At 51.8% G+C, this 27,987-nt stretch overlaps 1 protein-coding gene and 1 pseudogene across 1 annotated transcript; one reads left to right on the forward strand and one right to left on the reverse strand.

Annotated features, from left to right (window-relative positions):
• Positions 1-1,448: 1,448 nt before the first annotated feature.
• Positions 1,449-27,848, forward strand: MAP1S (microtubule associated protein 1S). The gene is made up of 7 exons (XM_059062487.2): positions 1,449-1,623; positions 2,872-2,973; positions 4,478-4,560; positions 5,387-5,527; positions 6,119-8,474; positions 26,407-26,642; positions 27,609-27,848. The coding sequence occupies exons 1-7, from the start codon at positions 1,503-1,505 to the stop codon at positions 27,762-27,764; spliced, it is 3,195 nt and encodes a 1,064-aa protein (XP_058918470.1). The 5' UTR covers positions 1,449-1,502; the 3' UTR covers positions 27,765-27,848.
• Positions 21,728-22,622, reverse strand: LOC131755906 (serine/threonine-protein phosphatase 2A catalytic subunit beta isoform pseudogene; annotated as a pseudogene).
• Positions 27,849-27,987: the final 139 nt, after the last annotated feature.

The following is a 27,987-nucleotide window of genomic DNA, read 5'->3' on the forward strand; positions in this document are numbered from 1 at the left end:
GGCCGGAGGAAGAGCATAGACTGCAGGCAGAAGGTCCTGGTTCCAGTCCTGAGCCACTCAATAAATACACATGAATGAATGAATGGATGATGGATGAATGGTGAATGAACTAGCTTTTCACCCCCATTTCACAACCCTTTATCATGCACTTCCCAGATGCTCAGCCTTGTCCTGCAAAAGGCCACGACCCCAGAGAAACCTCAGCCTGATCTGGCCTCCAACAATCTCCTATCCTGCTGGGGGAGACAGAACCTGACACAGACACTGCCATTCCCATTATGGCTGACAGCAATAAAAGAAGAAATCACAGGCAGGCAGGAAACAGGGAAGGGAGCCAAGGGGGAGGGACCAGGATAGAGGAAAGATGCCAGGGTCAAAAAGAGAGCTAGGAAGTGGAGCACCCAAATGTTAGACATTAGATGGCACGTGGCCAGCGACTGTTACACACTGACCGGGGAGGAAGTTGTGCTGAACAGATAATGAAGGGTAGTAGGAGGCCGATCCTTCTTGGCAGATCTTTTCATTTGTCTTGATTGGTTTTGTATACCTCCAAAGATGAGGAGCTCACTCCCCAGGGAGACAGCCCAGCCCTTCCTGGGCATGGGCAACAGTCAAAAAGTTTACTGCAACATAATTTTCCAGGTAGTGGCCACTATGGGTAAAAAGGCCAAATGCAATTGTCTGGGGAAGGAGGGCTACCTGTGAGCCAGGCAGTCAGTCTCTGCCACAGACTAAATCTTGAATCAGACCTGTCTGGATTTGAATCTCTGCTCTACCTCTTATGGGCCTGGTGACTTCATCTCTCCAAGTCTATTTCCTCTCTATCCTTTTCTGAAATGACGGTGATAACAGTGCCAACTTCATAGGTTTATGCGTGTATTCAGTGAATGGATGGAGTAAAATGCCTGGCATATAGCAGAATAAGTGTGCCTTGTTCCAGGCCCAGAGTGCTCTGGAATGTGTCTCAAATTCACATGTATTTTCCTATCTTTAAAACTTTGCACATGATCTAACTTATGCCTCACATGTCATTGTCCCATCACCCACACCTTGCAAACTCCTATGCATCCCTCAAAGCCCTCAAAGGTACCCTCTTTTCTCTGTTCAAGTCCTGACGTGGGGAACTGGGACCATCTGGAACCTGGTTCTGATTGGGCCCACTGTGATGTGATGTGAGTTTCCAGAGGGCAGAGATTCCGACTGGCATGTAGTAGGCATGCAGTCAGAACTTGTTGAGTGAATGAATGAATGAGAGAATGAATGAAAGAGTGAGTGAATGAATGAATCACTGGTTATTTGGGAGGGGTGCCCAAAGTGGAGACCTAAGGCTAGGCCGACCCTTAGGTGTCCATACCCCCATCTCCCACGACCTCAATGGGCGGGAAGGGGCAAATAACGGGCGAGGAGGGGCTTCCGGGCGGGGTCTTCAGCCCTTCCGGTCCGGCCCCTTTAAGGGGCGGGGACAGCAGGGCGGGCGCTTGGAGCGTCTGGCCGGCGCGAAGATGGCGGTTTCGGTGGCAGGGCCCGGGTCGGTGGAGGCGCCCAGTTCACTGCTGCTCGTGGTGGGCGGCGAGTGCGGGTGCCCCGGGCTGCTAGCCTATGTGCTGGAGGAGCTTGAACGAGGTCGGGCCGGCCCGGGAACGTGGTGTCGGGGAGGCGGGCGCGGCGGCGCATCTCGGCCTAAGGGCCGGGGAATGGGGCCGGGGGCGGCTGGATCCGGGGGCCCCGGTGCTCCGATCCCCTTACCGTTAGGCACAGGGCGCAGACAGAGGCCGTGGGTGCCCGCAGAGGAAACAGCGTTCGGGTTTGGGCTGGGTTGCTCCGCCTCGAGCGGGGTGCAGACCGGGGAGGGGGTACGGGCCCAGGCTTTGGGACCCACGCGATTGGGCAGCATGGGCAACGGCCCCGCTTCCCGCCCTCCGGGCCCTCCTCGAATCCTCGGGCCTTAGCAGCCTGGAAGTCCTAGAGGGAGGAGCAGGGATGGGGAGGCTGGGCCCGGAGCTCCAGGGCCTACTTTCCGCAGCTCCATGAGGAGCTGCTAATTGGGGTGTGGGCGGGTGCTGCCTGCTCAGGGGATTTGGCACCTGGGGATGTGAGTCATAGGTGCACCTGCAAGGTTTACCTCCAGCCACTTGGCACGGTGGGACCGGCAGGCGTGGTGCACCCCAAACCGTGATTGGAGGGCATTCATCCATCCCCCATCTCACAGATCGGCAGCCTGCCGTCCGTGGCCAGTAAAATGGGACGGCAGCACACATCTCGGTTCACAGGATTAAGGAATGTCACCCCACAGGGCATCAGGGTTAGCGTGGGGACCATGGGCAGGCCCAGTCCTGTCCTCACAGGACTAATGGGTCTGCTTGGGGGGCGGGTACCAAAGTGAGTGAGGAGATGGACCAAGTTTTAAGCTCAGATGGTTACAGGAGTGTTCAGAGGATGCAAAGGGCTGAGAGGACCTGAAGGGTGGAGAGAAGGACCTCTGGCCAGTGGGAACAGCTCACGCAAAGGCTCAGAGATGGGAACTGTGCCTGGCAGGGCTGAGGAACAGTGAAACCAGTGGTGGGGGTGGGAGGAGGACAGAGGGGACAAGACTAAACAACAAGACTGTTTAGGAGGCCGGGACTTTCTTTCTGATGTCCTGAGTCTTCTCTGTAAAATGCCTGAGTTACACTTCGGGTTCCTTGAGGGTGGATGCAGTGGGCTCCACAGGCACATTGGATGGTTCTGAATTTCCAGGCCGTTATGTGCAGGGGCAGGTTGAGGGGAGGGGACTGTGGCAGCCCTCACCAGCCATCCACTAGTTATTGAAATATTCTGGGAGCTGGGAGGCCCAGCTGATTTCCTACCTCCCTACCCGCCTCTCCCCACCAGGCATCCGGTCGTGGGACGTTGACCCTGGCGTCTGCAGCCTCGATGAGCAGCTCAAGGTCTTCGTGTCACGGCACTCGGCCACCTTTTCCAGCATTGTGAAAGGTGAGGCTGGGGACCCTGCATGGCCCAGCTCTCCCCTTCTGCCCATTCAGTGGACAGGTGTTCTTTGAGTGCCAACTATATGCCAGGCATGGGGGTCAGGGAATGGCTGTAAGCAGCAACAGTAATAATACAACTGAGATCTACTGAGTGCAGAGCAGGGGCAGGCCCTGAGCCAGCACTCACTTCCTTTGGTCATCAACAACCCACAAGACAAGAACTTGTGTTTTTGTCTTCAGTTGACAGGTAAGGCAGTGAGGTGTGGGGGACAGGGAGACCTCTGAGGAGGGTCTTTTGGGATGAGAAGCAGCCCGGGCTGGTATGTAGGGTGGAGGGAAGAGCCCAGTCAAAGGGACAGGACATTTGGAAAGTGAGGGGCTGCTGAGCGGGACTGGAGGGTAGAGTGTAGGCCTGTTGTGGCAGGAACTATGTCTGGTTTATGCTTGTGATTCCTTCACAGAGCCAGGTACACAGTAGATGCTCAATGGATGGGGAGCTGAGAAAGCGAGATCGAGGAGGGAGTTGGGGCTCCTGGGCCAGCCCCACAGGTCCCGTGGCTCCCTGGGGATTCTGGGGTGACCGGCGTGAACAGAGTAGCTGCTGGGCAGGGCCTGGGTGTTGCCCGCAGCTCTTCCCTGCCTCAGCCAGCCTGTTGAGTCACCTCCAGGCCGCTGCAGGAGGGGAAGGAAGTGTCCGTCGCCTCATTGTCCTAGTGGTTCTGGGTGGCTTCCTGACCCTCACCATCTGGGGGAGCTGGAAATCCCATCTGCTCTGTGTGGCCTTGACAGCCACTTCCCCTCTCTGTGCCTTAATTTCCCCACCTGAATGGGGCAATATCCGCACATGATAAGAAGCCCGTGATAAACTGATAAAGGGTAACCAGCGGTAGAGGGTCCTTGCCTCTCCAGACCCAGGGCCGGGTGCTCCATATTTGAAACACGTCTGGTCTCTGGGGGACAGACGAGGGTTCGGATCCCAGAATCAATCCCACTCCCCTCTCCGTGGCCCGTGAGGCCTCCCTGCCCTCGGCTCCCTCCTGCGGCCCCTCGCTGCAGCCCCACCTGCCCCTTCCTGATCCTCAGACACAGAGAGCTCAGTCCTGCCGCAGGGCCCTTGCCAGTGTTGTGCCCTTTTCCTGGTGTACCCTCCTTGGCCCTCCCAGGGCTCGGGCTCCTTGATTATAAAATGAGGGTGACAGTGGCGTCCCCCGCAGGGCTGAGAGCTGTGAATTGGGCCCTGTCAGCAGTGGAGGCCTTGTTGTCACTGCTGTTTCCAGCGTGAAGCCTGCCAAGGCAGTTTCCTGTTCTTGCCTCATCCTGACCTGCAGCTTTACCACATGCCTGTTAATCCCTGGGTGACCCTCTGGCTGGGGGTCCTGGGAAGCGGAGTCCTGGAGGGGCTCATGGCCGCCTGGGGTTACACAGTGAGGCAGGGTTTGACCTTGTCACAGGCTGACCCCCACGCATGTGGCTCAGCCCTAAACTCACAGGGCCCGGTTCCCCCACAGGCCAGCGGAGCCTGCACCACCGTGGAGACACCCTGGAGACGCTGGTCCTCCTGAATCCATCAGACAAGTCCCTGTGTGACGAGGTAGGGAAGGGTAGGCTCCTGGGGGGAGCGGGCTGCTGGGATGATCGCCATCCCCGGCCTCACCTCATGTGTCCTTGCCTTCATGCTGCCTGAAATCCTCTTCTTGACGCCCAGCAGCAGCGAAGCCTCCCCCGATGACTCCAGCCTCGGTTTATTCCCTCCTCAGAGCTGATGGTGGGAGTGGGTGGAATCAGAATCTAAGTCTGGAGTTTGGGAGGAAGGAATGAGATAGGGAAGGGCTGGAGGTGGGAGGGCAGAACCCAACCGATGTTTGCGTCCCATGCGTTCCCTTGGGCTGGGCCCCGCTAGTTGTCTGAACTGACTTAATACTTCTAGCTTGTGGACATCTGTGCTCTTCTCTCAATTTCCCATGAGGAAGATGAACAAGATAGAGCCCCGGGACACCCCTCTAGATACTCTTGTACAGGTTGATTCCTCTGATCAAAAATGTTCCCTTTTGCTCCCTGAAGGGGCTGGAGGAGACAGAGCCAAACACAGGCCCCTCTTCCCCATGGCACCAGGGCTGGGCCAGAGGGAGAGGTGGGCTTCACGGATCCCAGAAAGGGTGTGCAGGGCTTCCAGGAGGAGAGGGCACTGGAGCTGGGCTTTGTAGAAGGAGCAGGAGTTGGGAGCAGGGATAGGGGGTCGAGTCCAACTGGAGGCCTACAGGCTGCAGTCCCGGCTTCTAGTTTAGTACTGGCCAGGCCGTCATGGGGACAGGAGTGGGGTGGTTATATATAGATTAGGGGCTGTGGACCACCCCAAAGAGGGGTGCTGACTATCTCATTGCACAGATAGGGCCTTGAACACTCTCCCTCTCCCTCAGCTCCGGAACCTTCTGCTGGACCCTGCCTCTCACAAGCTGCTGGTTCTGGCTGGGCCCTGCCTGGAGGAGACGGGGGAGCTGCTGCTCCAGACAGGGGGCTTCTCACCCCGCCACTTCCTCCAGGTCCTGGGGGACAAAGAGGTAAGCCGCCCCCTCACCATCCTGCCTCTGAAGCCTGGCTCGTCCCCACTGTGCTGAGTGGCTCCAGCGACCTGCTGAGCATCGTCCCTTCCTCCTCTGTGGAATAATGGTGGTGGTGTGTGCTCCTCCTGGGCCCAGTCCCATGACCCACTACAGTGTGTGGGCCTGTAGATCAGCAGATGTCTCAGAGGCTTCAAGTGGCACCGCAGATTTTAGGTCCCATCTGAATGGGGGTCCCTTCTGAATCCCTTAGTCTGGGTGGGGCAAAATGAGCAAAAAACTGGCAAACCATGTTTGGTTTGATAAGAACCAGTACACAGGGGTGGCGGGGGTTGAGTGTAGAAGGTCTCTCTGCAGGCTGCTGTGCTTTAGGAGTTGAGAATAGCAAGTGCAAAGGCCCTGGGGCAGGGAGAGTGAGAGATGGTGGGGGAGGGTAGAGGTGGACAGGTGGTGATGGGCCCTTCTCGGCTGTGGGGAAGGCTGGGTTTTTGTCCTGAGGGTGACAAGGGCAGGCAAAGGGCCTTAGCTTTCCCAAGAGGCTGGGTGTTGCCTGGCTCCAGGTGACCCCTTAAACCATTCCACCCTCTACAGATCCGGGATCTCCTGGCTTCCACACCCCCGCCTGCAGACCCGCCCAAGCTCACCATCACCTGCCCAAACTTTGGTGACTGGGTCCAGCTGACACCCGAAGTGCCCGGCCTCCAGGGCGTGCTCCAGCTGCGGTTGAACCCTCCAGTGCAGCTGCCGGCTTCTGAGGGCCTGCGTGAGTTCCTGGAGTACGTGGCCGAGTCGCTGGAGCCGCCGTCCCCCTTTGAGCTGCTCGAGCCTCCGGCCTCCGTGGGCTTCCTCAGGCTCGCCCGGCCCTGCTGCTACATCTTCCCTGGCGGCCTTGGGGATGCTGCCTTCTTCGCCGTCAATGGCTTCACCGTGCTGGTCAACGGTGGCTCCAACCCCAAGTCAAGCTTCTGGAAGCTGGTGCGGCACCTGGACCGGGTGGACGCCGTGCTGGTGACCCACGCGGGCGCTGACAGCCTCCCTGGCCTCAACAGTCTGCTGCGGCGCAAGCTGGCGGAGCGTGATGAGGCGGCCGCTGGCGGGGGCTCTGGGGATGACCGGCTGCGCAGGCTGATCTCCCCCAACCTGGGCATCGTGTTCCTCAATGCCCGTGCAGCCGCCTCGCGGCTGGTACGCGGGGAGGATGAGGCGGAGCTGGCGCTGAGCCTTCTGGCCCGCCTGGGCATCACCCCCCTGCCTCTGAACCGTGGGCCGCTGCCGGCCGAGCCCACTGTGCTCTTCCAGAAGATGGGCGTGGGCCGGCTGGACATGTACGTGCTGCACCCGCCCTCGGCCGCCACTGACCACACACTGGCCTCTGTGTGCGCCCTGCTGGTGTGGCACCCGGCGGGCCCCTCCGAGAAGGTGGTGCGCGTGCTGTTCCCTGGCTGCACTCCGCCCGCCCGCCTCCTGGATGGCCTGGTCCGCCTGCAGCACTTGGGGTTCTTGCGGGAGCCTGTGGTGACCCCTCAGGACCTGGCGGGGCCTCGGCGAGCTGAGAGCAAGGAAAGCGTGGGCTCCCGGGACAGCTTGAGGAGAGAGGGCCGGACGACGGCACCCTCCAGGCCTGCCCAGGAGCGCCCCGGGCTGGCCCAGAAGGAGCCACCGCGGGCTGAGGCCCCTCGCAAGGCTGAGAAAGAAGCCAGGCCCTCCCGGGAGGTGAAGAAGGACCCCAAGCCAAGCGCCCCTCGAACCCAACCCCGGGAGGTGCGGCGGGCGGCCTCCGCTGTGGTCAGTGGCAAGAAAGCAGGTGCCCAGGTGGCTCCCAAGCCCCGCAGAGCACCCAACACACCCCGCCCGGGTGTCCCGCCAGCAGAGAATGGGCCCCGCAGCCCACCTAGCTTCCGGTGCAGAGAGGCCAGCCCTGCCACGGAGGCCTGCGGCTCCCCGGCCCCCCGGCTGGTGGCCACGCCCAGCCAGGAGAGCAGCCTGGAACTGGGGCTGAGCCCAGCCGGGGAGGAGGGCGGCAGCTTGGAGGAGAAGACCCTGGAGCTGCTGTTGGCCACCAGCACCCCCGAGCCGTGCACACCCTCACCCGCCGGAGCCCACCAGGGCCCAACTGAGAGCAGCGGGCCACTGTCACTGAGCCCACTGCGGGGTGGGGAGCCTGGGCCGGATGCATCCCCCACAGTGACCACCCCGTCGCTGCCCGCCGAGGTGGGCTCCCCGCACTCCACAGAGGTGGACGAGTCCCTGTCCGTGTCCTTTGAGCAGGTGCTACCGCCACCACCTGCCGCCGCAAGTGAAGCCGGGCTGAGCCTCCCGCTCTGTGGCCCTCGGGTGCTCCGCTCGGCCTCCCCACACGACGTGGACCTGTGCCTGGTATCACCCTGTGAGTTTGAGCACCGCAAGGCTGTGCCCATGGCGCTGGCACCTGTGTCCCCCGGCAGCTCCAATGACAGTAGTGCCCGGTCCCAGGAGCGGGCGGGTGCTCCAGGGGTGGAGGAGACACCACCCACGTCCGTCAGCGAGTCCCTGCCTACGCTGTCTGACTCAGACCCCCTGCCTGCCGTCCCTGGCACCGCGGACTCGGATGAGGACACAGAGGGCTTTGGGGCCCCTCGCCGCGACCCACTGCCTGACCCGCTCAAGATACCCCCGCCACTGCCCACCCCACCTAGTATCTGCATGGTGGACCCTGAGATGCTGCCTCCTGAGCAGGCCCGGCTGAGAGAGGGCCTCAGCCGTACCCGGAAGCCCCTTACCCGCCCCAACCGTGGCACCGCTGCCCCCAAAGCCACTCCAGTGACCGCTGCCAAGACCAAGGGGCTGGCCAGTGGGGAGCGGGCCAGTCGGCCACTCAGCGCCAGGAGCGAGCCTGGTGACAAAGGAAGTCGGGCACCCCTGGCCAGAAAGTCCTCAGTCCCCAAGACAACCACTCGAGGTCCATCCGGTAAGTACCTCGGGGCTGGAGTCCTGCGGTGGGTTCCCTGCCCAAGTCCTCCTGTTCCCTGCTTGCTGTGTGGTCTCAGCCATACGCACCACCCTCTCTGGGCCTCAGTTTTGCCAAAAAAATGGAAGCTCTGGTCTGACTCTAAGCACTTGCAATTCCAAGGTGCTCAAGCAGTACCGTCAACGGAAATGTAATGTGAGCAACATCCATCGTGGTGAATTTTCCAGTAGCCACTGTAAGCAAAAAGAAACAGGTGAAATTAATTTTAATAGTATATTTTGTTAAACTCATTTGTGTGGAGGGTCCCAAGACCACCCCCAGGTTAGGTGATCGCCTAGGAGGACTCGGTGTATGGTCATACTCATAAGTTTATTACAACAGAAAGATACAGAGCAGGATCAGCAAAGGCAAAAGACATGGGGGGAAGTCCCAGGGAAACCAGGCACAAGCTTCTGGAAGCCTCCTCCCAGTGGAGTCACATATCATGTGCTTGATTCCCTGAGCTCCGAGCTGTGACGACACGTGTGAAGTGCCATCGATCAGGACAGCTCCTTAGAGACTCAGGGCCCAGGGTTTCTATTGGGGCTGGTCGTGCAGGCACCCTCTACCTCACACGTACACTGGAAAGGTTTCCAGGATCCAATTCTTGGACACCAGCCGGGTGTCCCACAGTTGCCCGCAATTCTGACACTGTCTACCCAGAGACAGAACCACATTCCACAGGTAAAGGGCTCCGTCCCCCGAGCACCCTCCGCTTCAGGTGCCGGTCACAAGTCCAGGCTGTTACCCGTGCTTCTGACGAACTGGTTGTAACTCGGAGGTTCCCATGCCCCCCTCCTTTGGTTTGATTAAGTTGCCAGAGCTGCTGACAAAACTCGGGAAAACCCATTTACTCTCTAGATTACCAATTTAGTATAAAAGGCTCCTAAAGGATACAAATCAACAACCAGATGAAGAGATACATAGGGCGAGGTCCCAAACGAGGGATCTTACGTCCTCATGAAGCTCGGGGCCCTGCATGGGTAGCACAAAGCGTTCTGGTTCCCTGGTGTGGAAGCTCTGAAAAAGGGCCAAAAAGCTGCCTTTTGAGGCTTTTATGGAGGCTTCATTATATAGTCATGATTGAATCATTGGCCAATGGCGACTGACTCAACCTCAGGCCCCTGTCCCCTGCCCAAAAGTCAGGACACGAGACTGAAAATTCTGACCCGCTAATCACAAGGTTGGTTCTCCTGGCAACCAGCCCCCACCCTGGGGTGGGATCCAAAGTCACCTGCATTAACATAAACCCGGTTGTGATGGAAAAGGGCTTCTTATTAATAACAAGACACCCATTTCACCTTTTTGGCCCTAAAGTGTTTTCTGGAACTGAGGGCTGGAGACCAGATTTAACAAAGATGCTCCCATTGCTCATATTGATCAGAAAATTCCAAGCGTTTTGGGAGCTGTGAGCCAGGAACTGTGGATGAAGGACCAAATATATCTGAGAATGACCAAATATATGTATTTCTTATAAATCACAATATTGCGGTCCACCCCCTGGTGGAACAGATGCCTTACAGCAAAGCAATCATACCTATCACAGCACTTATATTTGGGGTCGCATTTATTAGAACAGATGTAGCAATAGTACCGACATAAATAGGCCAGACATTTGGAGAAGCCGGTGTGGGGTAGGGATGGATGGATTGATTGATTTTTGGCTGCGTTGGGTCTTCGTTGCTGTGTGGAGGCTTTCTCTAGTTGCGGCAAGCGGCGGGGGCTACTCTTCGTTGCGGTGTGTGGGCTTCTTATTGTGGTGGCTTCTCTTGTTGCAGAGCATGGGCTCTAGGCACGCGGGCTTCAGTAGTTGTGGCATGTGGGCTCAGTAGTTGTGGCTTGCGGGCTCTAGAGTGCAGGCTCAGTCGTTGTGACGCAGAGGCTTAGTTGCTCCACAGCATGTGGGATCTTCCCGGACCAGGGCTCAAACCTGTGTCCCCTGCATTGGCAGGCGGATTCTTAACCACTGCACCACCAGGGAAGTCCCGGGATCGATTTAGGGAAATGTCATTTACCACTTGTACCTTAACAATCAATTTGTGCAGAACTATTCAGCACAGAAATCAGCTGGTGATTAGTTAGATCCTGCTCCTCCTCAAGCCATTTTCCACAGCTATTACCTCCTGAGGAGGCTTTAACTCAGGCTCTCAATACATTTGATCATCAACATCAGTGTTACCATAAGACTCATTTACATGAGGTAGTTGAATCTTACCAGCGACTGGGTTACACCGTATCGAAATACGGTTACTGTATGATTCATTTTCATTACAGAACAGATGGGTAAGAGCTACAGACGTGTTCACTTTGCCTTCCCAACAGAATCTGCCTTTGCGCATATACCTGACGGTATTAAGGACAGAGGTCGTGACCACTGGCCACAATTCAGTTAGCTCCGGATTCCAGGGTAACTAGGGACAAGTTCACAAGCTTGTACTGAGTCTGATTTCCATTGTGTGTTGTATCGCAGGGCCCACCTCCCTCCTATGGGGAGGACACGAGTCGTATTTAGAATATTTCTATCCCAACTAACTGAACTGCGGGGTATATTTTATTTCTAGCTTTACTGGAGGTGCGAGCAGTCAGGGTGCATCTGTGTAAATTATAAATGTCCCCAGAGAACTTCCATAAACTTGGAGGGCCGTGACATTCCCATAGGTGTGTGTGCCCCTGAACCTCAGCAGCTAGGATTGAGAGCCACTGGCCCGTGACCACTTCAGCCTGCGTATGTATTTAAATAGTCCAGAGGCCTTGTTGGATCGGGGTGCACGGCCCCTCCCAGTGCTAGTTCTAGCATATCCAGCGTTATTGGCAGTCTGCCTGACCCACTTTGCTAAAACCTCATTCTCTTTCCAGGCTGGCTCCCATCCTTCGCCTTCCACTGGGAAGAGAACTCCCCCTAGTCTGTCTGTTCTGATTAATCTTTTTCCTCTGAATGCCACTCCTCATTAAAAGCAATTTCCACTTGTCCTAGGATACCTGCTAGCACTTAGTTACCCTAAGGCTGTTTCTGGCTTGTGGGCCAGTGTTGTTGAATCCACCAGAGACCTCGTTGCCATTGTGTACTAATGGCCTGGGTGCAGATAGGGTGCATGTTTTGCACCCCCAAATTTCGGGTCCCCCAGACTAGGCTTAGATGCGTGGTAAGCACACCTAGATGTAATGCAATTTAGTTTGAGTATGCCGTGAGGCTTCCCATGGGCTGCCTTGTCTCTGGTAGGGCTGTATCCCAGGGGAACTTGAGCTACCATGTGATGCCCACTGCTTTAATCCCATCAGGGACCCACTGTTTTCCCCTATTTTGATGGATCGTTTTCCATCCACAAAAACAGGGTGACATGTGCTCGTGCACAGCACACCCTCCCGTGCTGGGCATGCCGCCATTATATTTTGTCCATCATAACCGGGGACCTTTCTAAGCAATTGACTGTCAAGATCTATAATTACAGTGATCACATAGATCAGTCTGCTGGGAGCTATACACCACACAGTTTGAAGTCCCGGGAGGAAGCAGTTCCCAAATGTTACCCTTTGTAGTAGATGTAGCCCGAAGAATAGGAGTCAGCAGATACAGGTGCATCACTAGAATTCCATTTACTCTTTTAACAGTTGGTCCTGTTCACTAATATATCTCAGGACCAGAATGTCTTTCCAGAGCAGTGCCATTCAGGTGTGCAGGCTGCTGTCCAATCTTGTCGGGTCCCCAAATCAGGGCTGATCTCAGCAAACTAGCTTCAGCCTGCTGGGCATCTGGTATGCTTCTGCTAAGAGATTATATTCTCTTGCTCTGAGGGTCTCTCCAGGTGTTAATAAAATGTTGGATTTCCCTCATTGCATAACCCACTTATTCATCACTTTACCCTCAGCTGTTATTTTTCCTCTCCGTTTGTCATTTATCTTTACCCACACCTTTCCACTCTTGGAAGGGACGTTAGTTTGGCCACCGTGCTGGCCCAGATTGCTGCCGGGAAACTAGGCTGGCAGGTGTCTGCCCTGCCCCGTCCACTGCTGCTCACATAGAGTAGGGTTACTTACGCAGGCGCAGAACTAGTGGGCTCTTGCAACTGCTAGGCAGCACCAACTTTGCCAGCGGGGGTGAAGGCACATTCCGGGGCCCTTGAGGCCCTTAGGAATTCTGACATAAAGGTTTAAAGGTATAGTTACAGTTTCTTGTTTAGGAATCATCCCTGCTTCTGGCCCCCACAGTTGCATCCCTGGTTCTGGGACCACTGCATCGAGTAGGAGAAGAAAAAAAAAAGTTGCTGTGATGCGGGGAGGAGTTATACGGTCGCGTCAGCGTCCTCCCCCACCCCGACTTGCCCACACCCCCGGAAAAGTGGGGGGATCTCTCCAGTGGGGACCCGCCCTCAGCCCCGCTCATGTTGAGTGTGAGTGAGCACATGCTCGTGACGGTGTGTAAGCCAGCCTCTCAAGCCTGTATCTCCCCTGGTTTTAGACAGCAAATGCTCCAGCCGCCCATTCCAATTTCCTATTAAACCATTACTCTGAGGATGATACGCAACACATCTGGTGTGGAATCTCTTGCCACTGTTGGACAGTATGGGCTGTAAAGTGCACCCCTTGGTCCGAAGAAATGTAACTCAGTGGCTCAAATTGTTACAGTATTTTCTGTTCCAATCTTACAGTATTTTGAGCATTTGCATTTACCATGAGGTACGCAAACGCAGTACAGGGTGTCTGTTCCTGTTAGGGCTCATTTATAGCCCCCCGCCCCAGGGCTGCTGGCTTTGGTCCAGTGTAATCCACTTGCCGGCTACGTGTGGGTCTCTGCATTGCTGCAGCCCTCTCCCCATGCCGACTCATTCATGGACCGCCCTCCCAAAACGTTCACTTGGTGGTTCAGTGACCTTCCAAACCTGGAAGGGGTTCTGCTGGTGGGCATTGACATGTCCTACTTTAACACGCCCCTTAAATTCCCAGAGTGATTTCCACAAGGCCGCGCCCCATGCAGGCATCCCGTTAATAGTCCAGGTTTCCATTGCCCATCTGCCCGACCACACAGCCACGCCGTGGGCGGCGGCCCGGGAGTAAAAACCCAAACACAGGGGCTTTTACCATTGCTCAGTTCTTCCACCACTGCTAGGAAAACAGTGTGCAATTCAGCCCACTGAGCCGATTTGTTCTTGCTGCCTCCAATCAGAGTCTCGCCATCCCCTGGTCTTAATGCAGCCGCTTTCCAAGCAGGTTATTATCCGTTCATCTTGAAACTGCCATCCATAAAGCAAGCTCACTTTGTGGTTCAGTTGAGAGCCGTCCATAGGGCAAGGCCATGTGCCAATCGGTTCCAGCAGCTCCTCAGGTGGCTCCAAAGTCGGTCCTAGAGGAAAAGAGGCTACGTGCTCATGATCCAGTGGGTGCCTCCCTGCATTACCCTGGCAGCATGCTTTCGGATGAACCATTTCTCTTTTTACTGTGGAACAGTTCTGGGCACTGCGTTCATTGGAGTGTTTCTCCAACATCACCCAAGACATTATGGGCATCTCAGGTTTCATGATTATTTTATGTCCATCAGTAATCGAGGTGACCTCAATTAATGCCCAATCACAGGCTACTAATGGTCTCTCAAATACTGTGTATGGGCGGCAGCATCTCGGAATTTTCTGGTCCAAAATCCCAGTGGTCACTGCTGGGAGGTGCTCGTGGGCTTTTGCCGGAAGCTCCAGTCTGCAGAGTATACAGAGTATGGCAGACACTTCCCAAATCATATCTGAGTCGGGGGTCGGTCGGCAGGGCCCAACGGCCAAGTTGAGAGGGCTGCCACCGTTTGTAATTCAGACACAACCTGCTCTCGTTCGGGTCCCCAACTCAGAGCTTTCTTTCGGGTAGTCTTACAGATGGAAGCAACATTCCCAGATGAAAATCCAAATCAACCAGCCAAATGCTGGGCTTCTTGTTTGGTCCTGGGGAGGACAGTGACAGCAGTTTGGTTTTAGTCTCTTGTGGAATATCCCAGGTGGCCCCTGCCCAGGTTCTTCCTAAGAATTTGACTGTTCCGGCAGGCCTGGGGACCAGTGCTGGATTTATTAACCCACCCCAGTTGGTCATATGCGTCACTGTTGCACTCAGATCAGTCCTAGCCTGCTCTTTGGTTTCCGCTATCACCATAACGCCGTCAGTATACTGTACGATTACACTGGCGACCCGCATCAAGTCCACGTCCCTTCTGACCAAATCACAACAGTAAGCCAGTGAGTTCAGATACCTCTGTTGCAGCACAAGAAAGGTAAATTGGGATCCTTCCCATGTGAAGGCCAACTGCTGCTGGCTCTTTTCTGAGATCGAGACAGGGAGGAAAGCATTTACCAGGTCACTCACTGAGTAGCAGCCTCCTTGCATTTTCTGTGTGTCAGGAACGGCTGAGCCGATGGGTGGTACAACTTGGCTTAAGTCTCGATTGTCTACAGTTAGTCTCCGTGAACCATCCGTCTTTTCCCCAGGCCACACAGGCTATGGTACAGTGAATTCGTGGGTACCCACACTCCAGCTTCTAGCATATCATGAATTAAAGTGGTCGTCTCTTTTTGTCCACCAGGCGTTCTAGATCACTCTATGTTAGCCACCTGGTGTGTGCTCGGGCATCTAGCAGCTCCCATCTGGCGTCTCCAATTAAAACTGGCCAGAGGGCGGAATTACAGGCCTCTGCTTTACAATATTAAGTAGGGGAGGCAATCCCCAGTCAGCCATAATCTCCATCCCAGTAATACAGTCAGGTAAAGGAGATGTGACCACCTCACACAAAATCTGTTCACTCACCCCAGTTTTCATCCCAATGTTGACCTTAATCCCATTAACGTTTGCATCTCCAGTTCCTCCCAGTATAACCTTAGCCCCCCCGCTAAGACTTCACCAACAGGTGTTGGAATCACAGTGCTTTGGGCTCCTGTGTCTAGGAATCCTGGGAAAGTCTCCTTCCTCTCCTGGCTGTTTTCTCCACACCTGTGCAGATGGCCTTGGGTCCCCACCCCCGGGGTGAAGCCAGAAGATCCTGGCCTCTGCTTCAGGCTTTATCTGATTAATCTTCCCAATCCTCACCCCCAGGGGATTCCTGGTCTGGTTTCTCATTGTAATCTTTGCTTCCTGGCTTTGGAAATCCCTCCAAACTAGAGTAAACAGTGGACTTGTTTGGGGCCCTTTAACAAAATGTTGGGGGCCCGCACTGGTCTACCCAATCGCTGGTAGTGCCGCATCTGTTGCCGAAACCTCTGGCTTCTGTGAACCAGTACCACATCGAATCTTGCAGGGAGAGTTTTGGGCGAAGTAGAAAAGAATAGCTGTGAAAAAAAAAAAAGAAGAACAACTTTATTGCTTTGCCAGGCAGAGTGGGGCATAGTGGGCTCATGCCCCCAAAAAACTGTCCCCCAACCCAGGGGGGATTTGGTGAGGAGTTTTATAGCAGTGGTTCAAGGGCGGGGTTGTTGATAAGATCAAGGTGTGTGTGTGTTGGGGGGCTGTACTCCTTTAATCTGGTCTCAGGTAATCTCTTGATGAGCTTCTCTGGTTCCTTTCATCTGGCCTCAGATGCTGTTCTCTGGAATGAATAATGCTGACATCTTCCATTTGTTGGGGGTTTTAGTTCTGTAAAGAGCTCAAAGGTGTTGTTAACGTGTCTCCCTTGAGGTGGAAAGAGGACCCAGCACCAAGGCTGCCCTGTTGTTTCTTGGCTGCTCCTCGCTTGTCTCTGCACCCCCTCCCTTCCCTGATCAGCAACTGTTTGAATCTGCCCTTCCGAACTCAGGGATGGTCATGGAGGCTGGAGTCTCTTCCCTACAAACAAGGAACCGGGTACACAGAAAGGCTTCCATGTCCAGGAGCCCCACGGGGTCCTGCTCAGTTTCACCTGTTTCAACTCTATCAGGGTCTGCTTTATTCATTCTACGTTTCAACAGCCATCTGAAGATTACCACTCCACTCGGGTCAAGTCTCTTGACTCTCCCCTTTGTCTCTCCCCGTTTTCTTAATTACTCTAATGCTCTTGGTGTCATCAGGGAAGCTGAGATAGCAGATCTGATAAGGCTTCTTGAACTGTTGTTCAGTTTTGTAGCAGTAAAGTTCCATGCGGTGCCCGTGCAACGACGGTCCTGTTAATCACAGCATTTACCAAAACCTGGGTAACAGACATATTCAGTGGGTGAATGTCCCAGTTATAAAGCTAATCCCACATGGCTTGCGTAGGAAGCATCTCAGCTGCTTTATCTGGGGTGTCCCACTTGGCATTTATGGGGTGAGTTGGGCAGTCCCCCCTTCTCAGGATAAACACACTTTTCAGTGGTGTTTATCCAGTCGACCAGGCTGGTTATTCCTTCGGGAATAACCTCCTGTGTGTCTGGAACAATCTGTGATTGTTCAGTAGTGAGCTTCGGGTCCTGCATCAACCAGATGTGCTCTTCTACTCTGCAGCCTTTAAAACCAGAGATACGGCCCCCAGATTGCTTACTCTCATGGTCCATTTTGGTAAAGGTTCTTCAGGAAACTGATGATACCAGTCCACAAAGTGAGTCAGTTTCTTTACACTCTATCCCCTGGTTTTAGTTGTTTCTTGGTTTTGCCCTCCCCCTACATTAACTACCTTCTTGGTGACCAGAGACCTTAAAGGTATTTCCTGTTGCCCCTGCATAATTTTTCCCTCTCTGGGCGGCTTTGAGGCTAATGACCAAACCTCAGATCTACCCAAATCTGAACGTGGTTCAACATCAAGACCCGAACGAGCACGTTTTTTAACTTTCGTTTTGGCTAAGAGAGATAACAATAACCGGGAAACTGTGTATTCACCATGCTGCTTATTATCTTGCATTTCCTTATATATCCAGTGAGCCAACTCCTTGGGTGTTGGGTCTACTACCATTACTACATTCCATTGGTAACTTTTACCTTTAGTAACTGATTGCAGTGCAGCTGCAGTTTCATACTGTGGGTGACTAGGTAGCTATCTGGGGATCAGCGTTTGCTCATTCTCCACTCTTTATCCTTTCTCTTTAAAAAACACATGTTTCTGTGAGCAAGGGTCATTCTAGCAAATCCCACTCCTGACACCAACCAAAAAGGGTTCCTAGACCCAGTTCCACTGTGTGTGTGTCTTGTGTGTAGGTTTCCCCACACCAACAAGCAATTCTTGGATGCCAGCAGGGTGTCCAGGAATTCAAATCAAATCTGACACTCTCTACCCAGAGATAGAATCACATACCACAGGTAAAGGGCTCAGTCCCACAAGACCACCCTCCACTTCAGACGCCAGTCACAAGCCCAGGTTCCTACCTGTGCTTCTGACCAACTGGCTGCAAACTGGGGGTTCTGATGACCTCCTGCAACTCAGGATGCCAATCGCAAGTCTAGTTTGTTACCTGTGCCATGACCCTCCTCCTTGGGTTTGGTTAATTGGCTAGTGCAGCTTACAGAACTCAGGAAAAAACCAATTTACTCCCTAATTACCAATTTATTACATATAAATCACTGTTAAGGGATACAAATCAACAATCAGTTGAAGAGATACATAGGACGAGGTCCCAAACAAGGGATCTGATGTCCTCAGGGAGCTTGGGGCCCCACACAGTGGCACGTAGAAGCACTCTGGTTCCCTGATGTGGAAGCTCTCTGAAAAAGGGCCAGAAAGCTGTCCTTTGGGGCTTTTATGGAGGCTTCATTACATAGTTGTGATTGACTAAATTATTGGCCAATGGCCATTGAGTCAACCTCAAGCCCCCCTCCCCTCCCCCAAAATCAAAGGGCAAGACTGAAAGTTTCAACCTCTTAATCATAAGATTAGTTCTTCTGGCAACCAGCCCCCACCCTGGGGTGGGATCCAAAGTCACCTTCATTAGCAGAAACCTTGTGTTGGAAAGGGCTTGTTTTGAATAACAGACACTCATTTCACTTTTATGGCCCTGAAATGGTTTCAGGAACTGAGGACAAGAAACCAAGTATTGTAACAAAAGATGCTCCCGTTGCTCTTACTGATCAGAAAATTCCTAGGGTTTTAGGAGGTGTGAGGCAGGAACTGTGGATAAAGACCAAATGCATCTGAGAATGATCAAATTTTATATATATATTTAGAAGGGTTCCCACCGTTTCCCAAATGATAAGAATGGCTCACCATGCCTACACCGCTTCTGCAGCAGTGTAGTTTATGCTGTACACTTGCTCACCCCTTCCTGGGGAGTCTGGAATTTTGGAAATGGTGGGAACCCTTCTGAAATCCAAGTTCCCAGAAGGCAGCCAAGGGCCAACCTGTCAGCTTTCTAAGGATAGCAGTCTTGGGCTTGCTGTGCTTTTTTTTTTTTTTTTTTTTTCAATTTTTAAAAATTGTGCTAAAATTAATGTAACATAAAATTGACTACCTTAAGCCATTTTTAAGTGCACAGTTCAGTAGCATTAAGTACATTCATATTGTCGTACAACTATCACCACCATCCATCTCCAGAACTCCTTTCGTCTTGTGGAACTGAAACTCTGTCCCCTTTAAACACCAACTCCCCATTCCTCCCTGTCCCCAGCCCATGGCAACTACCATTCTACTTTGTGTCTCTGAATTTACTATTCTAGGGACATCATATAAGGGGAATCATATAGTATTTGGGGTTTTTTGTAACTGGCTTCTTCCACTTGGTGTATTGTCCTCATGCTTTATTCACGTTGTAGCATGTGTCGGAACTTCCGTTTTTAAGCCCGAATAGTATTCCATCATATGGATGGACCACATATTGTTTATCCATTCATCCATTGTTGGATACTTGAGTTGCTTCCACCTTTTGGCTATTGTGAATAATGCTGCTATGAACCTGGATGTACAAATACCTTTTTGAGACCCTTACTTTCAAATTTGGTGTATATACTCAGAAGTGGGATGGCTGGATCTTATGGTGATTCTATTTTTAATTTCTTGAGGAACTGCCATACTGTTTTCCACAGTGGCCACACCATTTTACGTTCCACCAACAGTGCACAGGGGTTCCACTTCCTCCACATCCTTGCCATCACTTGTTATTTTATGGCTTTTTGATAGTAGCCATCCTAATGGGTGTGAGGTGATATCTCACTGTGGTTTTTATTTGCATTTCAGTAATGATTAGTGATGTTGAGCACCTTTTCATGTGCTTGTTGGACATCTGTATATCTTTTTAGAAATGTCCTTTGCCCGTTTTTGAGTCAGGTTGTTTGTCTTTTTGTGGTTAGGTTGTGATAGTTCTCTATATATTCTGGATATTAATCCCTTATCAGATAATAATTTGTAAATATTTTCTCCCTTTCTGTGGCTTGCCTTGTTACTCTGTTGGTAGTGTCCTTTGATGCACAAAATTTTTTGATTTTCATAAAGTTGAGCGTGTCTATTTTTTCTTTCGTTGCCTGTGCTTTTGGTGTCATTGCCAAATCCAGTGTCATGAAGCTTTTGCCTTATGTTTTCTTTTAAGAATTTTATAGTTTTAACTCTTATATTTTGCTTTTTGAGTTAATTTTGAGTTAATTGTTGGATATGGCGCTAAATAAGCATTGAACTTCATTCTTCTGCATGTTGATATCCAGTTTCCCAGGGCCATTTGCTGAAAAGACTGTCCTTTCCCCATTGAATGTTCTTGGCACCCTTATCACAAATCATTTGACCATATATGTGACAGTTTATTTCTGGGCTTTCTATTCTATTCCATTGATCTATATGTCTGTCTTGATACTAGTACCACATTGCCTTGATTATGATAGCTTTGTAGTAATTTTAGAAATTAGGAAATTTGAGTCCTCCTACTTTGTTCTTCTTTTTCAAGGTTTCCTTGGCTACTTGGAATCCCAGTGAGCTTCCATGTGAATTTCAGAATGTATTTTTTCTATGTCTGCAAAAAAAAAAAGAATCACTGGGATTTTGATAGGAATTGCATTGAATCTGTAGATCACTTTGGGTAGTGGTGGCATAACAATATTAAGTCTTCCAATCCATGAACATGGGATATCTTTCCATTAATTTATGTTCTCTTTCATTTCTTTCAGTAGTGTTTTGTAGTTTTCGTGTACAAATATTTTACTTCCTTTGTAAGTTGATTCCTAAGTATCTCATTCTTTTTATACTATTGTAAATGGAATTGTTTTCTTAATTTCCTTGTTGAATTGTTCACTGTTAGTGTATAGAAGTGCAATTTTTTGTGTGTTAATATTGTATCCAGCTATTTTCTGAATTCATCTATTAGTTCTAACAGATTTCTTTTGTGTGTGTGGAATCTTTAGGATTTTCTACACATGACATTATATCATCTGTGAACAGAGATAACTTTACTTTTTCCTTTCTAATGATTCTTCTTTAAATGTTTGGTAAAAACCCAGTGAAGCCCTGGGGGTTTTGATTACTGATCCAATCTCCTTACTATTTATAAGTCTATTCAGATTTTCTATTTCTTTGTGAGTCAGTCTTGGTAGGTTTTGTGTTTCTAGGAATTTGTACATCTCTTCTAAGTGATCCAGTTTGTTGGTGTATAATTGTTCATAGTACTCTCATAATGCTTTTTATTTCTGTAGATTGGTAGTAACATCTCCACTTTCTTTCTGATCTTACTAATTTGAGTCTTCTCTTTTTCTTTTTTGTTTTGTTTGTTTGTTTGTTTAAAATGGAAAGTTTATTTGCTCAGTACACCAAATAGAATGCAAGCACTGTCATGACAAATATACAGAAATATGCAGATCAACATAAAATAGTAATTTAGTTTAAATGAAGGGAAATCTCTTTAAATGTTATGACAATGTACTCCCAAGAATTTTTCAGTTAATTATACATTTCAATAAAATAAATGGTAATGAATTAAGTGGAAGTTAGCTTTCTGAATTTTTCTTAAAAATAAAAATCCAACCCTATTAATCCATGCCAGTTAAGCACTCTAACTAAAATCTCCAAGTAAGTGCAAAAGGAGATGGAGTTAGTTACCTTTTTTGCTTGAACAGTCCCAAGGAAAGTAGTTACTACAAATACAGCAGGCAAACTCTTAAGACCGACCGATCTAGAACATAGTGTTGAACTAATTTCAGTCTCAAGTTGTGCTAAATGCTCATCATTAGTATGGCACAGTTTGGTCCATGATATGGTTTAATGCCAAGACAGATCCCAATTTGTTACAGAAACACATAGATTACTGCTGCTTTTTTTTGTTTTGTTTTTAAATATATATATATTTTAAAAGCCAGGTATACTTCCACATACAAAAGCAGGTTTTCCCAGGAGGAATTTACAGAAAGTAATCTGGGGTGCCCTGGGTCACATGAGGCTCTCCACGATGAGGTGCTGGGTCAAACTGAAGGAAGGAATACTTCAAAGTGTCATCTAATTCCATGATAGCAGCCTGGTTCCCACAAAGATAACAGTAATTGGGTACACTGAAAATGGTAACCACATTCCGATCGTGACATCAATTGTATCCCTCCATTACAAGTTGGTGAGCACGAGAAACCAGTGTGAGACCACTGGCATGGTTAAATGTTTCAGAAATATCTTGTCCAAATGTGTAGCCAGCACCACATGGTGAAATACCCCACTCACCACGATCATCTGGATCTGACCATAATGGATCACACGTTGGGCCCTCATGTGGAACTTCTTATAAACAATCCAAGGCTCTTCTATGATCCAATGTATCTATGGATGGGGAAAGGCCACCATGGAGGCAGAATATCTGTACATCTGTCTACTAAAGCTGTAAGTGACAGATAATCAAACAGATCTGTAAAGTATTTCCAAACATTGGCATTTCCATACTTTAACAGACATTCATCATAAAAGCCATATACTTGGATGATTTGTCGGCTTTCGTGGTTTCCTCTCAATATTGTAATATGTTCTGGATAACGCACCTTTAATGCCACAAGAAGAGTCAGAGTATCCACGGAATAATAACCTCTGTCTACATAGTCACCCCTGAATAGTTTGTATCTAGTGATTTCCCACCGATTCTAAAGAGTTCCATAAGATCATGGAATTGACCACACACATCTCCACAGACGGTAACAGGAGAGTGGACCTCTTGCACATTTGATTCTTTTGTTAAAATTTCCTTAGCCTGGTTCTCACTCGTTCAGCTGCTCGACCCACTGGTCCAGCTCGTTGGTGAACACCTTGTCGTCCATGGTGGCCCGAGATCCTCCCCCAGTGCCTCCGGCCCCCCTCCCTGCCCCCCGCACGCCCCAGCACCAGGCGCTGCTCCCCTCGCCCGCTGCCAGCTCCCAGCAGGAGTGGAACGGGGAGCGCGACCCCGCGCCCGGCCTAAGCCCCGCGGGCGGTTCCGGGCACACGGCATCCAGGAGACCCCCGCCCACCCTGGCCCATTGGGCCATGCGCCCCTGGAGTAGGTGAAGGGCACGGGGAGGTGCAGGGCTTCTGCGCAGCTCCCGCCGGACAATGGGCACCTGCCGCTGCCTCCCGCCCGCCAGCTGCTCCCGGTTCCCTTGCCCCTTCTCTCTCGCTCTTTCTCTCTTTTTCTTTCTTAGTCAATCTAACTAAAGATTTGTCAATTTTGTTAATCTTTTCAAAGAACCAACTTTTGGGTTTGCTGATCTTCTGTGTTGTTTTTCTACTCTCTATTTGTAAAATCTTTGCTCTAATCTTTATTATTTCATTCCTTCTGCTAGCTTTGGATTTACTTTTTTTTTTTTTTTCCCCGGTGTGCGGGCCTCTCACTGTTGTGGCCTCTCCCGTTGTGGAGCACAGGCTCCGGAAGCTTAGGCTCAGCGGCCGTTGGCTCACGGGCCTAGCCACTCCGCAGCATGTGGGATCTTCCCAGACCAGGGCACGAACCCGTGTCCCTTTCATCGGCAGGCAAACTCTCAACCACTGCGCCACCAGGGAAGCCCTGGACTTACTTTTGTTCTTCTTTTTTCAGTTCCTTAAGTTGTAAAGTTAGGCTGTTGATCTGAGATATTAATAAAAGTGTTTATAGCTATAAACGTCCCCTTTATCACTTCTTCCCCACAAAAAGATTTCTCTTTGTCTTTATCTTTGAACAGTTTGATTATCATGTGTCTCAGTCTGGTTCTCTTTCAATTTATCCTATTTGGGGTTCGTGGAGTTTCTTAGATGTTTATGTTCATGTCTTTCATTAAATATAAGAAGATTTTGGCCATTATTTCTTGAAATAATCTTTCTGCCCCTTTCTTTCTCTTTTTTCTTCTGTGACTCCCATATGTGTATGTTGGTCCTCTTGATAGTATCCCATAGGTCCCTTAGGCTCTGTTCACTTTCTTCAATAATTTCTCTTTCTGTTCCTCAGTCTCAATAATTTCCATTGCCTTGTCATCAAGACCGCTGATTCTTCTGCTTGTTCAAACCTTGAGTGGAATCTTTCTAGTGAATTTTTCATTTCAGTTATTATACTTTCCAGCTCCAGAATTTCTTTTCATTTACTCTTAAGTTTTCTATCTCCTTATTGATATTTGTATTTTTTCCATACATTGTTTTCTTGGCTTTTTCCACATCTTCCTTTAGTTCTTTGAGTATCTTTAGGAAAGTTTTTTAAGTCTTTGTCTGGTGAGTCCACCATTTGGTTTCTCTTAAGGACAGTTTCTGTTAAATTTTCTTCCTTTCACTGGGCCATACTTTCCTGTTTACTTACCTTGTTATTTTTTTTAATTGAAAACTGTACATTTGAATCTAATAATGTGATAACTTGAGATCCAAAATTTCCCCTTCCCCAGGGTTTGTTTGATTATTGTGGGCTGTCTCTGTGCTGGGGATCAGTCTGTGGTGTAAACTTAGGGTGTTCTCATGTCTTTTCTGATCCTGTACCTTTTGCTGGGCATCTGTGGTTGCTTTCTAAATTCCCCTGTATAGTAGTTGCTTTTGAGTGTCCTAGTGCTTAAATGTTTGGCTCCGGAAAGGGGAAAAAGAAAAAAAAATGAAGGGGGAAGAAGAGAAGAAGAAAACATTTACAGTCCTTTAAGTCCCGTGTAAGTTGCTTCAAACTTACGCTGAGGGGCTGCCAGCACAACTGTCTAGATGGGGAGCAGATTCTTGGAGCTTCCTACTGTACCATCGTCCCAGAATCCTGCTGTGTTAATCCTTTCCTGCATACTATTATATCAAAATGATATTTCAGCATGTAATCAATATAAAATATTACTAGGTAGTTCCCTTTTCTCTTTCCACACTACATCTTGGGAGCCTGGTGCGTGTTTTGCACTCCCAGCATGTCTTGGCTCACACCACGTTCCAGTGCTTGGTGGCCACTGCATCAGTCAGAGCAGCTCTAGAATTACCAAGAGACGGCTGGTGAGAAAGCAGCGACAACGATGACAGTCATAATAACTCCAGGTCATGTTCACTGAGCGCTTGCTCTGGACTGAGCCCTATTCTAGTTGCCTGGGGTGGTCCTACCCTCCGGGAGCTGACAGGCATCTCTAGCTTCTCTCCCCATGTGTCTTGTCCTCAGCTCCTGGCCACTCCGGTCTCTTGATTGTCTTCTAGCCTCAGCGCCCCCCTGAGCCACCACTTCTTGTCTTTCCTGGGCAGATTCCAAGAGAGGCATCCGATGGGCCCTTGTGACCTGTGGCAGGTCAGGGGTTCCCAGCACAGTGGCAGGGAGAGAGAGAGGGTGGCCCCTAGGGCCCATGGGCAAGGCTGGCACCCGGAGGCTGGGGATCATCTGAGACCTTCTCTGCCTGGGCATTTGGCCTCTTTCCAAAGGCCACAGTCTTGGCCACTCAGGGTCTCCTGCTCCCACTGCTTCTGATAAACCAACCATGGATATTAGCGTCAGCAAAGCCTGTCTTAAAGGGCCAGAGGGTAAACATTTTCAGCTTTGTAGGACAGATGGTCTCTCTCTCAGCTACTCAGCTAGCTACTCACTTAGCTAGTTGTTGTAGCGCAGAAACAGCTCAGTAAGTACTCAGTGGGTGTTCTAGTAAAACTGTATTTCCAGAAGCAGGCTGTTGCCGTATTTGACCCACAGGCCATAGCTTGCCCTGCTCTACCCCTGTCCTCCTGCCCCATGGCTTCTGCCCACATTCCTTGTGTCTTCGCTTTGCTGTTCTGCCTCTGCTGCTCCTGTCCCCCTCTCGCCTTCCACAGCCACGGTGGCTTTCCCTTCCTGGGGTACCACTCAGGGTCCTCGACACCACTGTCCCCACTTATGAGTGAGGGGCGCTGCTTGCCCAAAGCTGGGGGTTTCATTCATTCTGCAAATGCCCCAGCAGCCTTCTGGGCCCACACCCTGGTCTGGGCGAAGTTGATGATCTTAAGACACCAAACACCTGGCAGCCTTCCTGTGCCCAAGACCTGGCTACGTCCTCAATCAGTTGATGAGTTCACTGGCCCAGGAATGGCGGCCTTGTCCCCCTTGCACAGGCTTTGGGTTCAGGGCATGGACAAGGCCCTGAGAGCAGCTGCCCCAGCTCCATCCAGGCCGCCCAGCCTGCGTCACCCTCTCTCAGCTCTCCTTCCTACACCCGCTCTGGCTCCCTGTCAACCTTGAGGGCAGGGATCTTTGTTTGTTTGGGCCACTACCGTGTCCCCAGGGTGCGGTGCCCAGGAGAGTTTGATAAATGCCCGATTGGCTCCCCTTGAATAATTAAACAGGTGGATGCTGCTGAGAATTCCAGGTACTGCTGCTTTAGGAACTCAAGCTCTAAAACCCCATCTTCCAGGGAGCCCTCCCTGGCTGCCCCCTCCCTCAGGCCCTGGGGATGTCTGTGTCCAGGGACTGGCCAGGGAGTGTCCAGGCACTGAGGGGTTGGCTGGGGTGGTTGCAGGACAAGCCAGGGAGAGCTTGTCAACCATAAAACGGAGATCAGGCTTCCTGCCAGAGAGGGAGCCACTCAGAGAGGTGCGGGTGGAGCTGGGAGCCTTGTCCCGGGCCCTGGGTCTCGGCCCCTCCCTGTCCCCAGAGCTCACGACTGACCCCATCCCTCTTACCCACAGGGTCAGCTGGCAGTCGGCCAGGAGGGTCACTGGCCCCACCGAGCTCCCCCGTCTACCTCGACCTGGCCTACCTGCCCAGCGGGGGCAGTGCCCGCCTGGTGGACAAGGAGTTCTTCCGGAGGGTGCGTGCGCTCTGCTACGTCATCAGTGGCCAGGACCAGCACAAGGAAGAGGGCATGCGGGCTGTCTTGGATGCACTTCTGGCTGGCAAGCAGCAGTGGGACCGTGACCTCCAGGTGCGTGACGACCCGGGTGTGAGACAGCCCCAAAGACAGCAAATGTCACTGGGACATTGCCCAAGCTCTTGGCACTGGGCAGGGTCAGCGCTTCCTGGCGTCTTCCTGCTGTCTTCCCACACTGTCCTGTGAGGCTGGTGTGACCTTCACCCGCATCCAAGGAGGGAGTGGGGCTCAGAGAGACTGAGCCATGTCCCCGAGGCCGTGCGAGGCCGTGCGGCAATGAGGTCAAACGCAGGAGTCCCACCCAGCTCTCGGGACTCTGTTCCTGTTATATCCACTTCCTTGTCTGCAGCACACCTGGGTGAGGTCGCAGGGTGGGGCTGGTTTGATCACCTCGCCTGACCCCTGGCACTGAACCTCCCTCATGTTATGAGAATCAGCCGGGAGGAATAGGTGAGATGTGTGGTGTCTACACAGCTAAGAACGTTGAGAATTGACCCTGAGGGCTGGGGTTGTCCCCATGGGAAGCCTTGAAATAGAACCTTGAAGGGTGAGGCGAATTTGGATAGAAGGAGCCTCCAGGTACCTGGCCGCCCACTCAGCCTGTGAGTGTGCTGACACCCAGCCTTGCACGCAGCTTATGGAGCAGCTGGGAGGGAGCGTCCCGGGCAGAGGGCACAGGGTGGGCGAAGGCCAGTGGCGGGAGCAAGTTTAGTGTATTCAAGGAGCTGGAGGGAGGCCTGGGCAAGAGAAGAGGGGGAGATGGCAGCGGTGGGGGTGGGCGGGAAGCATGGAGAAGAATTTGCAGAAGAGCGGTCCGGTCTCCTGGGTTGTGGAAGGGTCCTTTGGGTGCCACGGGAAGGAGAAAGGACTTCGGGGACAGGCTGGCCGCCGGCTGCAGACATCCAGACAAGAGGTAGTGAAGGCGGAGACAAACGCGGTCAGAGAAGAGGGGCCTTGGGGCTGGGCCGGGAGGGCAGAGGGCGCTCCCCCTCACCGTTGGTTCATCTGTCCCACCCACAGGTGACCCTGATCCCCACCTTCGATTCGGTGGCGATGCACGAGTGGTATGAGGAGACGCACGCCCGGCACCAGGCGCTGGGCATCACGGTGCTGGGCAGCAACAGCACTGTGTCCATGCAGGACGAGGCCTTCCCCGCCTGCAAGGTGGAGTTCTAGCCCCGCCCCCAGCACCACCCCCCGCCCCAAGTCCGCCGCCGTCCTGAGGTGCACCTGTGTCAGAAATAAACCAGGTACTCCGTGCGGCTGTGGCCTCAGTTCCTTCTGCCGGCAGGAGACTTGGCAGCACCCCGGGCGGTCATTGCTGCCATGTGGGTCCCCAGTTTTGGGTGGGGGACAGCTTCTGTGGAATCCCCAGTAGCCTCCAGGTCAGGCATGCTCT

The sequence above is a fragment of the Kogia breviceps genome, chromosome 4 (assembly GCF_026419965.1).
Source record: "Kogia breviceps isolate mKogBre1 chromosome 4, mKogBre1 haplotype 1, whole genome shotgun sequence".
NCBI classification, from domain to species: domain Eukaryota; kingdom Metazoa; phylum Chordata; class Mammalia; order Artiodactyla; family Physeteridae; genus Kogia; species Kogia breviceps.

Coding starts and splice junctions, on each gene's coding strand:
- MAP1S (XM_059062487.2), top strand. CDS start 1,503: ATGGCGGTTTCGGTGGCAGGGCCCGGGTCGGTGGAGGCGCCCAGTTCA. Junction 4,561..5,386: donor ACAAGTCCCTGTGTGACGAG/GTAGGGAAGGGT, acceptor CCTCTCCCTCAG/CTCCGGAACCTTCTGCTGGA. Junction 26,643..27,608: donor AGTGGGACCGTGACCTCCAG/GTGCGTGACGAC, acceptor TCCCACCCACAG/GTGACCCTGATCCCCACCTT.